At 40.2% G+C, this 13,641-nt stretch overlaps 1 protein-coding gene across 1 annotated transcript in view; it reads left to right on the top strand.

Annotated features, from left to right (window-relative positions):
• The window catches only part of rnf213a (ring finger protein 213a), a 54,989-nt gene that overhangs the window by 32,913 nt on the left and 8,435 nt on the right, over positions 1–13,641 (top strand). The window contains exons 30-52 of the mRNA XM_063019046.1: positions 63–3,671; positions 4,066–4,190; positions 4,277–4,372; positions 4,467–4,588; positions 4,681–4,803; positions 4,922–4,989; positions 5,070–5,223; positions 5,762–5,897; positions 5,991–6,182; positions 6,583–6,707; positions 7,044–7,201; positions 9,139–9,348; positions 9,917–10,104; positions 10,196–10,316; positions 10,406–10,506; positions 10,614–10,796; positions 11,107–11,273; positions 11,371–11,476; positions 11,589–11,703; positions 12,657–12,864; positions 12,999–13,195; positions 13,296–13,418; positions 13,509–13,619. Of these exons, the coding sequence (XP_062875116.1) occupies positions 63–3,671; positions 4,066–4,190; positions 4,277–4,372; positions 4,467–4,588; positions 4,681–4,803; positions 4,922–4,989; positions 5,070–5,223; positions 5,762–5,897; positions 5,991–6,182; positions 6,583–6,707; positions 7,044–7,201; positions 9,139–9,348; positions 9,917–10,104; positions 10,196–10,316; positions 10,406–10,506; positions 10,614–10,796; positions 11,107–11,273; positions 11,371–11,476; positions 11,589–11,703; positions 12,657–12,864; positions 12,999–13,195; positions 13,296–13,418; positions 13,509–13,619 (6,738 nt within the window). The remainder of the gene's footprint in view (positions 1–62; positions 3,672–4,065; positions 4,191–4,276; positions 4,373–4,466; positions 4,589–4,680; positions 4,804–4,921; positions 4,990–5,069; positions 5,224–5,761; positions 5,898–5,990; positions 6,183–6,582; positions 6,708–7,043; positions 7,202–9,138; positions 9,349–9,916; positions 10,105–10,195; positions 10,317–10,405; positions 10,507–10,613; positions 10,797–11,106; positions 11,274–11,370; positions 11,477–11,588; positions 11,704–12,656; positions 12,865–12,998; positions 13,196–13,295; positions 13,419–13,508; positions 13,620–13,641) is intronic.

Genomic DNA, 13,641 nt, shown 5'->3' with positions numbered 1-13,641 from the left:
GATTATACCAGTTTCTACTGTATAATTAATAACGATTGCCCTGCTTTCTATTTTCACTACAGGATTCAAAACTTCAGTCTGCCTTCCAGAATGTGTTTCCAACTATTCACTGTCGAGCTCCTAAAGAGATCCTTGAGTTGGAAATGAGAATACAAGACGACCCCTCCATTGCTATGGACGGTGACCCCCTAATGGATGATGAAGAATTCCGTAGTGAGGCTTACCAGCGGCCATATCAGTATCTAAAACGTTTCTACAATGGTGTCAGCTTAGATGGCTTTATGTACGATGGAGTTGAAGGAACACATGTGGAATGTCTACAGTTGCTGTTTGTTTACTGTGGTATCATGGATCCCTCCTGGGCAGAACTTAGGAACTTTACATGGTTCCTGAACCTCCAGCTACAAGACTGCGAGAATTCTGTTTTTTGTGATGCCTCTTTCACTGGGGACACTTTGCAGGGGTTTAAAAACTTTGTGGTTGATTTCATGATCCTCATGGCTAAGGATTTTGCCACACCTTCTTTAAGCATCTCTGATCAAAGCCCAGGGAGAATACAGATGGACCTTTCTGGTGTTAATGAAGATGATCTTGCGCCTTTCAGGATCAGAAAGAGATGGGAATCTGAGCCTCATCCTTATATTTTCTTTAATGATGACCACGTGTCCATGACGTTCATAGGCTTTCATTTACAGCTAAATGAACAGAACTGGGTAGATGCCATTGATCCATCTACAAAAAGAGTGATCAAAAAGAATGTCATGACTAAAGAACTATACGAGGGCCTGATGCTTCAGAGGGTCCCGTTTAATATGAACTTTGATGAGCTTCCAAGAGGAGAGAAAATTGAGCGAATCTGCAATGTTCTGGGAATACAGTGGCCTCTTGACCCAGATGAAACCTATGAGCTTACTACTGACAACATTTTAAAGATTCTGGCCATTCACATGCGCTTCAGGTGTGGCATTCCAGTCATTATCATGGGTGAGACAGGATGTGGAAAGACAAGGCTCATCAGATTTCTGTGTGAGTTGCGAAGGAGTGGAGTGGCAACAGAAAATATGAAATTAGTCAAAGTCCATGGAGGAACAACTTCAGAAATGATTTACACCAAAGTAAAAGAGGCAGAGAACATAGCGTACATAAACAAAAATGATTATAGCTTTGACTCTGTATTGTTTTTTGATGAGGCTAACACAACTGAGGCTGTGAGCAGCATTAAAGAGGTACTGTGTGATAAGACAGTAGAGGGTGAATCCATTACACCAAACACTGGCTTGAAAGTCATTGCTGCGTGCAACCCATATAGGAAGCACACAGATGAAATGATCAAAAGATTGGAATCAGCTGGTCTGGGCTACAGAGTGCGAGCTGAAGAAACTGATGAAAAGCTTGGGTCCATTCCCCTCCGTCAACTTGTGTACAGAGTACAGGCTTTGCCTCCTAGCATGATTCCGTTAGTTTGGGACTTTGGACAGCTCAATGATCACACTGAGAAAATGTACATCCAGCAAATAGTCCAAAGAGTGGTTGAAAACCACTTATTGGACGAGGAATACATTAAGATGATCACAGATGTCTTATCAGCCTCACAGAAGTATATGAGGACAAGAAAGGATGAGTGTAGTTTTGTAAGTCTGAGAGATGTGGAGCGCTGCATGCAAGTGTTTGCTTGGTTCTACAAAAATAATAAAATGTTGCTGTCAGAACTTGCCAAGTATGAGGAAAATCAGAGAGAACAAACAGATGAACAAAGTCCAGGAGATGTTATTGAAAGAAACCCTATTCTGTGGTCACTAGTGATGGCTATCGGAGTGTGTTACCATGCGTGCTTGGAGGACAAAGAGAAGTATAGGAATAAAATCTGCAAATACTTTCCAGGGACACACACCCCAGTAAAGTTAATGCAAGAGATCTTAGTCATGCAAGATCTACTTCTAAGCGGCGTTCCACTGGGTGAAACGATTGCAAGAAACAATGCTTTAAAGGAAAATGTCTTCATGATGGTCATTTGCATCGAGCTACGAATTCCTCTATTTTTGGTTGGAAAACCTGGGAGTTCCAAATCACTGTCCAAAACTTTGGTAGCAGATGCAATGCAAGGGCAAGCAGCCCATTCTGACTTGTACAGGAAACTGAAACAAATTCATTTGGTGTCATTTCAGTGCAGTCCTCATTCAACACCAGATGGCATCATCAACACGTTTAAGCAATGTGCCAGATTTCAGGAGGGCAAGAATTTGAAGGAGTACATCTCAGTAGTGGTGCTGGATGAGATTGGTCTAGCTGAGGATTCCCCCAAAATGCCCCTGAAAACTCTTCACCCTTTGCTTGAGGAAGGATGCATAGATGATCAACCACTGCCTCATAAGAAGGTTGGGTTCATTGGCATATCAAACTGGGCTTTGGACCCAGCAAAGATGAACAGGGGAATATTTGTTTCTCGTGGTGATCCCGATGAGAAGGAGTTGATTGAAAGTGCCAAAGGAATTTGCTCTTCTGACCCAATGATTTTAGAGAAGGTTAGGGATTTCTTTCAGCCTTTTGCCCGTGCTTACCTCAATATTTGCAAGAAACAAGGGAAAGGATTTTTCGGCCTACGTGACTATTACAGCTTGATAAAAATGATGTTTGCCATCACCAAGTCCTCAGAGCTAAAGCCTAGTGCAGAACAAATTGTAGAGGCTGTGTTGAGAAACTTCAGTGGCAAAGACAATCTTAACTCTGTTAAAGTTTTCACACACAGGCTTCAACTCAAACCTAATCTTGAAAGCATCAATACCATTGAGCTTGTGAGACAAAACATTACAGCCACTGGTCAAGATGAGGAGTGCAGGTACCTGCTGATTCTGACTAAAAATTACGTAGCTCTACAGATTCTTCAGCAAACCTTCTTTTCAGAGCAATACCAGCCTGAGATCATCTTTGGCTCAAGCTTTCCTAAAGACCAAGAGTACACCCAGATCTGCCGCAACATCAACCGAGTCAAGATTTGCATGGAGACGGGCCAAACTGTTGTGCTTCTGAATTTGCAAAATCTGTACGAAAGCTTGTACGATGCTCTCAATCAATATTATGTTTGCCTTGGCGGTCAGAAATATGTGGATTTGGGGCTGGGGACCCATCGTGTCAAGTGTAGAGTGCACCCAAGGTTCAGGCTCATAGTCATTGAAGAAAAGGAAGTTGTCTACAAACAGTTTCCTATTCCCTTGATTAACAGGCTAGAGAAACACTACCTGGACATTAACACTGTGCTCAGAAATGAACAGAAGGAGCTTGTCAAGGAACTTGAAAAATGGGTTAATCAGTTCATTGCTCCAAAGAACCAGCATTCACCTGCTTCCCAAGCACTGAAATATGTTCCGGCTGATGTTTTCATTGGCTACCACTCGGATACCTGTGCCTCGGTCATCCTGCAGGTGATAGAAAGTCAAAAAAGTGAGATGGAAGTTTCTGATCCTAACAGACAACTATTGGATGAGGCCAAATTGATCCTACTGAAATGTGCTACACCAGATGCTGTGGTTCGCCTAGACAATACAGCTCTGTCCAAAGTGGAAAGTGAACACCTAGTAAAGGTCTACTTTGAAGACCAGAAGCACAACTCACTGGCTGACTTTATTCATTCCCACACACATCAGGAAGAGGGGAATCGTGTCTTTTTCACTGAGGTAAAATGAACTTCCAGTGTATTCCAGAATGTATAGTAACTGTATTCAAGCCCATTACCTGTTTAGATGAATGTATGTACTACTACTGATCATTCAAGTCATTTTAATGGACAAATATAATCTACCTAAAGTAATAATGTATTGTATTAGTAGATTTTATTGCCAAACGGCTACACTGTATCATATCAGGCGTCTTCATGCAATTTTTCGTTGGATGTTCCTGACAGAGTATCAAGCTGTTTAGGCCCGAAAGCCACAAAACAGCCACCCATTGTAAAGAATTTTATGAGTTAGATAAAAATGCAAAACTCCAAGGGGTTCCAAAACTTTCCATTAATTAGTAAGTTAATTTCTGTTAAATATTGGCCTTGTCAATGTTGCCTTAATTCTGCAGGTGACCACCTTCTCTAGACTTCTGACAGCAGTAGACATTGATCAGCTTGAGGAAGTGGTTCCAAACATTGAGCTTGTTGCGCTCCAGCAGTTTGATACAGAGCATTCGTTTTTAAAGAAAATCAGGTAACAAATAAATGTTTGTGTTTTCAATCCCACTAAGAAACTGTGCACACATTTGGATTTAAAACTGGTTTCCTTTTTTATTTTAGGAACTTTTTGGACCATGCTGCTGGGGACAAGATGCTGATCATTCAGACTGATTTTGATGACGGCTTACGGAGCTCCAACCTTATTGCATCTGCAAAGTGAGTTTTTCACTTCTATGTCTTGCCTGCTTCACTGTTTCACTTGATTAAAATGAACTTGGGAAAAACAGCCAGTGCAATTTATGTCGTTTAGGTACTCCTCTATTAATGAGATCAACAAATTCAGACATGAGGAGGAGAGTAAGGTCTTTGTGTACTTCATTACAAAACTACCAAGAATAGAAGGTGGAACTTCTTATGTTGGATTTCATGGAGGTGGATTAAAAGTTTAATTTTGATTGAAATACTTATTGGTAAGTAATCAAATGTTTAGAGCTTTAAACAGATTCTTTTTGATGCATTTTAAGGTCTCTGGAAGTCTGTCCACATTGATGACCTTAGAAAATCAAAAGATATTATCTCTGATATTAAAGCCTTGCAGTCTCTTACCATCAGCCAGTTGTTTGAAGAAAATGAAGATGAGCCTGAGGGTAATAACTCTTATAAAATCACCTTTACCTTCAAGTAAACTTTATAGTAGATACATATTAAGCATATGTTTATGTAATGCTAGCAAATCTAAGCAGTTTATTTTTATTTTTATCACAGCTATGGAAACAGAGACTGAGGACATGTACAGAGATACCGAAGAACAAACTGAGCTAACGAACAATGCAGTAAGTTAAAACATTTAGGAATAAAGTGTCCATTTTTTGTCCTATCATTCTGTTGACTGTTTTTTGGTGTATTTTTACAGAGCTTGAAGAATGTTCTAGATACCACAGCAGTGATACGTAGCTGCGTTCAGAGCGCAGTGGGCATGCTGAGAGACCATGGAGAGGCAGGTTGTCGTAGCACTAGAAGAGTAGAAATCCTGCTGACTCTTCTGACTGATGGCGAGGAAGTTCAAGGTGTGAATGTAGACTTTGTAGTTTTGTGATATGAATTTGTTATTCAGAATTGGCGATAGATGATTTTTTTAGGTGTCATTTTAGAGTGAAAGAAAGTGCACCATGATGCCTAGCAATCTGAATATGGTTAGCTGTTTTCTCAATTCTTAATATAATAAAAATGGCAGTTAAGTGTAGGTCTGGAAGATTGGATGCTGAGGTCTGGAAGACTAAGACTATGTTTACTGTGTGTGTGCACAAACTTCTCTTCCTGTGTCATCACCACAAAATTTAGCATCAAATATATGCAAAGGAGGATCTAAACAAGCCTAATGAATTCTGGAAACATTCTGGAAGTCATGAGGGCTGATGAAAGTAAAATTGAATTTTTTGGCTGCAGTGAGCAAGAGAAAGTTAAGCATGGTTGTGGAATGATCATGCTTTGGAACTGTGGTGCAGCCAGTGGCACTGAGTTAGAGGAAGGAATGTTGATGTGCTAAATTTTCTTTATTTTGAATATATGTCAACATTAAATAATTTATATATTTATAATTTACAGCTACATTTTTAAAAACTGTCAAGCGTCGTCTTCATTCACTGCTGATGACCTATGAGGAACAAAGTATCTCAGCCAAGAACTGGGTTTTTAAGGAGGCAACAAATATTGATGCTTTACAAGAGGGTGGAACCTTCAGGTAAGAGAACAATTACAACAAAAAACAGTTTGTATTGGCCCCCATTCTAAGTTTTTTCAGCTACTGATCGACTTTGTTCTGTTTTGTTTTCAGAAACACCCTATGGAAGCGAGTTCAGGCTGTAATTATTCCATTTCTTGCACAGCTGGTTTCACTGATTGACCGTGACTGCAATCTTGACCTGTTGCTAGATGCAAACTCTGGAGACTCAGTAAAGAAACTTTGGTTGAACATATTTGGAAATGTCAAGTTTTTAAGTGTTCCATACACAAGACTGGAACCCAAGTAAGTACCTCATATGTACCTTACTGTTTGCAGTTTTCTCTTGCAGTGAGACACTCGAGGACCCCAAAACTCGAAATCTTTGAAACCCGACGCCCTTCGTGGAGAAATTTGTACCCTTAAACTCGATGTTTCAATTAAATTCACCTTTAAAAAAACATTTAATTTCAAATTAACAATGAACATCTGCTTGCATCTGCATAAAAAACAACCACATTATTTTACATTATCCTAAAATATATGCAGCTCCACAGGAGCATGGAACACATTAACTGGTTTCTCGGTACATCCTTATGGGAAAAAATACCTTGAAAAACTTTTAAATCAACTGACGTCGAGTTTCAAGGTACCACTGTATTTCATGCTTATATTTAATACATCTGTTATGTTCTAACTTTTACAGCTCAGCGACATTTCTGGTACAAAACAACATAACATTGCACAGGAATATGGGCTGCATCATGCCATTCAGCTGGATGATTAAAGATTATTTAGAGGAACTTTGGGGACATGCACTGCATAGAGAAGGTAACAACTGTTCTGGTGTGCACCATATAATATTTTTAAAGATTTAGTACCTAAAGGTGGTGCAGCCTTCTGTAATGCTAACCCACCATCACTGACATCTGGGTTCAACTCTCAGTTGTGCCATGGACCGGCCGGGTATCTACACAGACATGTTGGCTATATAGTATCTGTTGGACTGTGATCACAATGGATACTTGCCCTATTCAGCAGTAGTTGACTGTAATAATGTGGTGCTCTGCTTTTGAATATTAAAATTGTATAATTTAATAATAACTGTCCCAGTGTGAACTGTACGCTGTATTAAATTAATATGTTTTTGTCCTTTCCTATCCAAAGGTTACTCTCTGAGACAGTTCGATGACTTCTTTCAGAACACTCCACTGGGCAGGTATATTGAAGAAGCAGATGAAGAAATGCAGGTGGAGTTTTTCCAAAGATACCTTCAGGATTTTATTTCTTTAACCATGAATGCAGCATCAAAGGTGGAACTTCAGGTCAGCATCTAAAACCTGTTTAGCCTATATATCAGTGTTGGACAAAATATTTTTTTAAAGAAGCTGATAAGACAAGGACCAGGGTTTACTCCAGAGAGGCTTTAATCCTTCTTAAATTGTACTAACAAAAGTTCTAAGTGGTTTATGCTTCTAGTTTTAAAAGATGTATGTCTAAAATCTGCATGTGATAAATACCTGCATATACAGTGTATCACAAAAGTGAGTACACCCTTCACATTTCTGCAAATATTTTATTATATCTTTTCATGGGACAACACTATAGAACTAAAACTTGGATATAACTTAGAGTAGTCAGTGTACAACTTGTATAGCAGTGTAGATTTACTGTCTTCTGAAAATAACTCAACACACAGCCATTAATGTCTAAATGGCTGGCAACATAAGTGAGTACACCCCACAGTGAACATGTCCAAATTGTGCCCAAAGTGTAAATATTTTGTGTGACCACCATTATTATCCAGCACTGCCTTAACCCTCCTGGGCATGGAATTCACCAGAGCTGCACAGGTTGCTACTGGAATCCTCTTCCACTCCTCCATGATGACATCACGGAGCTAGTGGATGTTAGACACCTTGAACTCCTCCACCTTCCACTTGAGGATGCGCCACAGGTGCTCAATTGGGTTTAGTCCATCACCTTTACCTTCAGCTTCCTCAGCAAGGCAGTTGTCATCTTGGAGGTTGTGTTTGGGGTCGTTATCGTGTTGGAAAACTGCCATGAGGCCCAGTTTTCGAAGGGAGGGGATCATGCTCTGTTTCAGAATGTCACAGTACATGTTGGAATTTATGTTTCCCTCAATGAACTGCAGCTCCCCAGTGCCAGCAACACTCATGCAGCCCAAGACCATGATGCTACCACCACCATGCTTGACTGTAGGCAAGATACAGTTGTCTTGGTACTTCTCACCAGGGCGCCGCCACACATGCTGGACACCATCTGAGCCAAACAAGTTTATCTTGGTCTCGTCAGACCACAGGGCATTCCAGTAATCCATGTTCTTGGACTGCTTGTCTTCAGCAAACTGTTTGCGCGCTTTCTTACGCGTCAGCTTCCTTCTGGGATGACGACCATGCAGACCGAGTTGATGCAGTGTGCGGCGTATGGTCTGAGCACTGACAGGCTGACCTCCCACGTCTTCAACCTCTGCAGCAATGCTGGCAGCACTCATGTGTCTATTTTTTAAAGCCAACCTCTGGATATGACGCCGAACACGTGGACTCAACTTCTTTGGTCGACCCTGGCTAAGCCTGTTCCGAGTGGAACCTGTCCTGGAAAACCGCTGTATGACCTTGGCCACCATGCTGTAGCTCAGTTTCAGGGTGTTAGCAATCTTCTTATAGCCCAGGCCATCTTTGTGGAGAGCAACAATTCTATTTCTCACATCCTCAGAGAGTTCTTTGCCATGAGGTGCCATGTTGAATATCCAGTGGCCAGTATGAGAGAATTGTACCCAAAACACCAAATTTAACAGCCCTGCTCCCCATTTACACCTGGGACCTTGACACATGACACCAGGGAGGGACAACGACACATTTGGGCACAATTTGGACATGTTCACTGTGGGGTGTACTCACTTATGTTGCCAGCTATTTAGACATTAATGGCTGTGTGTTGAGTTATTTTCAGAAGACAGTAAATCTACACTGCTATACAAGTTGTACACTGACTACTCTAAGTTATATCCAAGTTTCATGTCTATAGTGTTGTCCCATGAAAAGATACAATGAAATATTTGCAGAAATGTGAGGGGTGTACTCACTTTTGTGATACACTGTAAATACCTACTTTTTATGTCTAAGAACAAAAAGCCATATGCAGTTTAATAAAATTAAATAACAAAAAGTGGTTAAGTACTTTGTTTCTTGCTTTTTTGTAACTTGTTTAACTTGTTTCTATATACATTTTCACTCCTCAGCTGCTGACTGGAGCTCTAACAAGCTGTATAAATGAACTGCGAAGTCACCACGAGGCAGTACAAAATGATGTGATCTCCCTCCCCTGGATCCATGCTGCCTACCACGAGTTTAAAAACCGACTACAAAACTTCTCCAGAATGATCACCATTGAGCCCCAGATTGCTCAGGTGCTCATAGGCAACGCACAGTCTAGAGAAAGCATGGAAATGGTAAGCTGGTTAAAATAAGAACAATTCAGAAACAACTGTACTGCTCATTTAGTAACTGAACACACACAGTCCGGACCTGGGAAAAGCACTTTAGCAACTTAAAAAGTCAAGTATTCAAGTGACTGAGATCAAATTGGGGTAATAGTTTGAAGTGCCCTGTCCGATCGAACCATTTAGGAAGTTTGTAGACAAGTACAAACTTTTAGTTATGGGGTACAGGTTACTTGGTCAGTCACTGTAAATCACTATACACGTTTTTCAAAATCAAATGCATTTTTGTGTTTTATTTCTGGCTTACACATGGAATCATTTTGGCAATTACACTTAATTAATAGGCAGTGCTACACATCCAAACATCTACACAGACATGATTGGCTAGGTCTGAGGGGGGCTGGCATTGCTGTCCAAGATATTTCTACCTTGTGAACAGTGTTTCCCGGTGAAACCAGACCTACTCCAACCCTGACTAGGACCAGTTTGAATGTATGCTTGGATTGTTTTTTACAGGCTGTACTGCAAAATACCAAAAATTCAAACTCTAGAGTAAATATGCTACAATGTTTTCAAGGTGCTGGATGTTTATGCTGCCATGGCCTGTGTTGAGTATTTGGAGCCTCATGCTATGGGAGATGTCACTCGGTGCATGGCCTGGCTGCAACAGGTGAAGAAGTTACAGGTCCCGATTGAGTTGGTCTGCTCAGAGGAGAGTGCCCGCCAATATGGTGAATGTAGCAAAAACATGATTGGTCAAGTCCAGTAAGTAAAGATAATATTTTTGTTTAGTCTATCAATAAGTGCAGTTTAATATAGCATTCTAATTCTTTGCTCATGTATGATGTCTGTTTAGACATAGATGGCGCCGCCTCCACTCTCTCTCCCTGTTTGTTGAGCACATGTTGCTGGGCGTAGAGGATGTGGAGAAAAACTTGAAACCATTGGTTCTGGAGCACATGCGACGTTTGGGACAAGTGAGATTTTGAGCTTTTAAACCTTTGCCTTCCAGCTTTAATGTAGTTTGGTCTGCAGTTTGACTCAGTCTTTTTATTTGTATCTTAAGGTTTTGGATAAGGACTCCGACCTTAAAATGAAGCAGCCATTCGAGGCAGTTATAACCACTCTCAAAACCTGCAAGGAAGGAGCAAATGAGCGAATCTTCAGGTATGAACATGCTTTAACCTGATGACAGCTGAACAATAGTGAAAATAAATGAATTCAGCAACAGTGGACTGGACTGAAATCAAGATTGTCTGTTGTCGTGTGTCCAGGTTTGGTTTACAGCCATGTCCAGTGTGTATGGGGGACCCTAACGACCCTCTGAGTCTGCCTTGTGACCATATCTACTGCCTGGCTTGCATCAAGCAGTGGTTAATCCCCGGACAGATGTACTGCCCACTCTGCATGCAGGCAGTAGATGAAAACTTTGACCTGAAGCCTTCTGAGACCATTCGGTGAGATGTGCATACTGATAAAACGTAGAAATAAAAGCTTAATTTAATCCCAAACATATCAAGTTCCTGACCAAACCCATCATCGTACACTGATTGACTCTGAAAAACATGAACAACAAATTATTTAAAGGATGGTCTAACCACAGTTTTAAGTAACTTATTTAGAAATTGAGGTTATTCCAACATAATTTGCAACTGTACAGTAATATAAATTTTTTTAAGCATGTATTACCTGTCAGGTTGGTCACTAATGTTCTTGATATCAGTTCTTCAGCAAGTTCCCAAGGTGACGTTATGGTGTCTTTTTTAGGACCCGGATCAAACTGAACGCCAAGTTCAGAAAGCTGTGTAATGCCTTTTTCATTGACCTCGTCTCCACCATTTGCTTCAGAGACAACTCTCCACCCAACAAGACAATCATCCTCCACCTGTTGTCCTTTGTCATGGTGGAGCCAGGTTCTGTACCAGTCATTAAAGGTGAGATTATGTATCAGTAAGCCAGAGCTGATATATATTCATGCCAGTCTGAGTTTGCCTGAATACTTAGTTGGCTGTAATTTCTTCTCTTTACAAGGTCGTGATCGTACATTTTTGACCAAGGCACTGTCTCCTTTTGATGACTCTGTGGACAAAAATCCTGTAGTTCGCTCGGTAGTTCTTAAACTTCTTCTCAAGTACAGGTGAGATAAGGGACATAAATGTATTGTTTTGGTTTGTATATATTAGAATAAAAAACATTGATTTTAGGTCAGAATGTCATGTCACATGATTGCATGTCACCCCTCCATTCAGTTTTGAAGATGTAAAAGGCTATCTTCAGAAACATCTCACAGCGGTGGAGCAGAGTAACATCCTGGAGAAAATGGACAAAATTGAACTTTACTGTCTGTACATAAACTGTCTGGAGGTCAGTAAGATTTAAAGTGTTTTATTTTTAAATGGGTTTAGGGAACCTGTAGAGGTAACTAGCAGTTAAGGTGCTGGAGCTTAATTGGAAGGTCACTGGTTCAAGCCCCACCACTGTCAGAGTGCCTGTCAGAGTGCCAAAGTTGGGCCCTTGAGTAAGGTCCTAACCCTCAGTTTCTTAGATTGTATACTGCCACAATTATAAGTAGCTTTAGATAAAAGCATCTGTGTAGTGCCTTAAATGTAAATTACAATAAAATGCATGATACAAAACATGATACAAAGCTCAGTCTGAACACGTGAATGTTTAAGGGCATTGGTTGCTCAGCGGTTCAAGTTCTGGACTAATACGCTGCTGGTTTAAGCTCTGCCACCACCTAGTTGCCACTGTTGGGTTCCTGAGCAAGTTGTAAAACAAAATAGGAGGTTGTTATAAAGTGGTAATTGTAATAGTAAAATGTATATTCATCGTAATATAGTAATAATATAGTAATCCACGTTCCATTTACAAGAATAAAAATGGTCATAAACCCACAGAGTTGGGGCTTCATGCACTATCATGCACACAATTATTAATCAGGCTTAAGGCTTACCTTTTTTCAAGTTTAACAAAATGCTTTAAAAACAGCCTAGTCATTGGGAGGTGCATTTGTGGTTTCAGTGCTGGTCTAAAGCCTAGATACAGTACAAAAGGTTGCATCCAGAAGGGCATCCTGCGTAAAATAAAAGCAGACCAGAATGATCTGTTGTGGCAACCCCTAAACACAGGAGCAGACGAAAAAATAAAAGAGTATATATAAATGTTTGTCTTATTAATATTTTGGTTAAATATTTGCTTGACATTTTCTGGGTGATGTAAAATGTTGAAACATTATTTTACACTGTCAAAACCTGCTAAACCAATAAATGTGTCATTAAAGCAAATGTTTAAATATTATGTGTTTGTGTGTACAGGACTCTATGTTTGAGCGGACACAGTGGCATTCTGTAGCTGAGCAGCAATCCTGTCTGCAGGAGGAGAAAAACTTCCTGCTGGAATTCTTGCAAACTGGAGCTGTGGCAACTAAAACAGTGACAATAGAGCATCTGCAGCAGGTTGCCAGAACTCGACTATGTTTGGACATGGCAGCAGATTTACTCATGAAAATAAACTCTACTGCAGGTAAAAAAAGAATGGATGAAGTTTCAAATGTAAAATATTTAGCATATTTATGTTTTTAAAAAAAGCTAAGATCACTAAGTTGATCAATTTTATATTATTATTATATCAATGTTTTATTTTCAATTATTTTTAAGTTGCTGAAGAGGAGAGCTCCCCAGGAGTGGCAGAATTTCTGAACACTGTGGTGGATCTGTGTAAGCACAGTAGGAATGATTGGTACAGGGTCTACCTCATCAGAAAGATCTGCAGCCTTAATGGAGTTGAGCACGTCCAGAAGCTTTTATCCGAAAACCAACACAACTGGTTGTTCCCTCAGGAGGTTCTTTGCAGGGTGAGCAGAGTCTTTTATTCTCTAATAAACAATCACTTTATCGAGTGGGTTTCTTGTTGTGTAAAACTTGCGTTTGTAATGTTTTGTTTGGGTCGTTTAGAATCAAGATGAAAGCCAAATTGACCCTTATTTGGTCTGGGGTGTGGAGTACAAGGCTGTTCGTGATGCCGTTGGCAAAGCCATGTTAGACGGCAAGATGGAGAGAATTAAGAAAGCCTGTGAGGTATTACTGTGTAGTGCAAGTGCTTTTACGATCATTTCAAATTGTTTTACAAATGAGTAAAATTAATTAATCGAGTTGGTACGTGTACAGATTTACAAATGTTCACCTGGGAAGAAGATGGTGTACCTGCTGTTAGCGCTGTTCAGAGAAGTCACCTCCCTGTACAGATCAAACAACGCAAACAACCATCTTAAACCTGAGGTGAGATCATCACTTACAATCT

The sequence above is a fragment of the Trichomycterus rosablanca genome, chromosome 22, assembly GCF_030014385.1.
Source record: "Trichomycterus rosablanca isolate fTriRos1 chromosome 22, fTriRos1.hap1, whole genome shotgun sequence".
NCBI lineage: Eukaryota > Metazoa > Chordata > Actinopteri > Siluriformes > Trichomycteridae > Trichomycterus > Trichomycterus rosablanca.
Note: the sequence above shows the minus strand (reverse complement) of the source record. Positions and strands in the feature narration are given on the sequence as shown.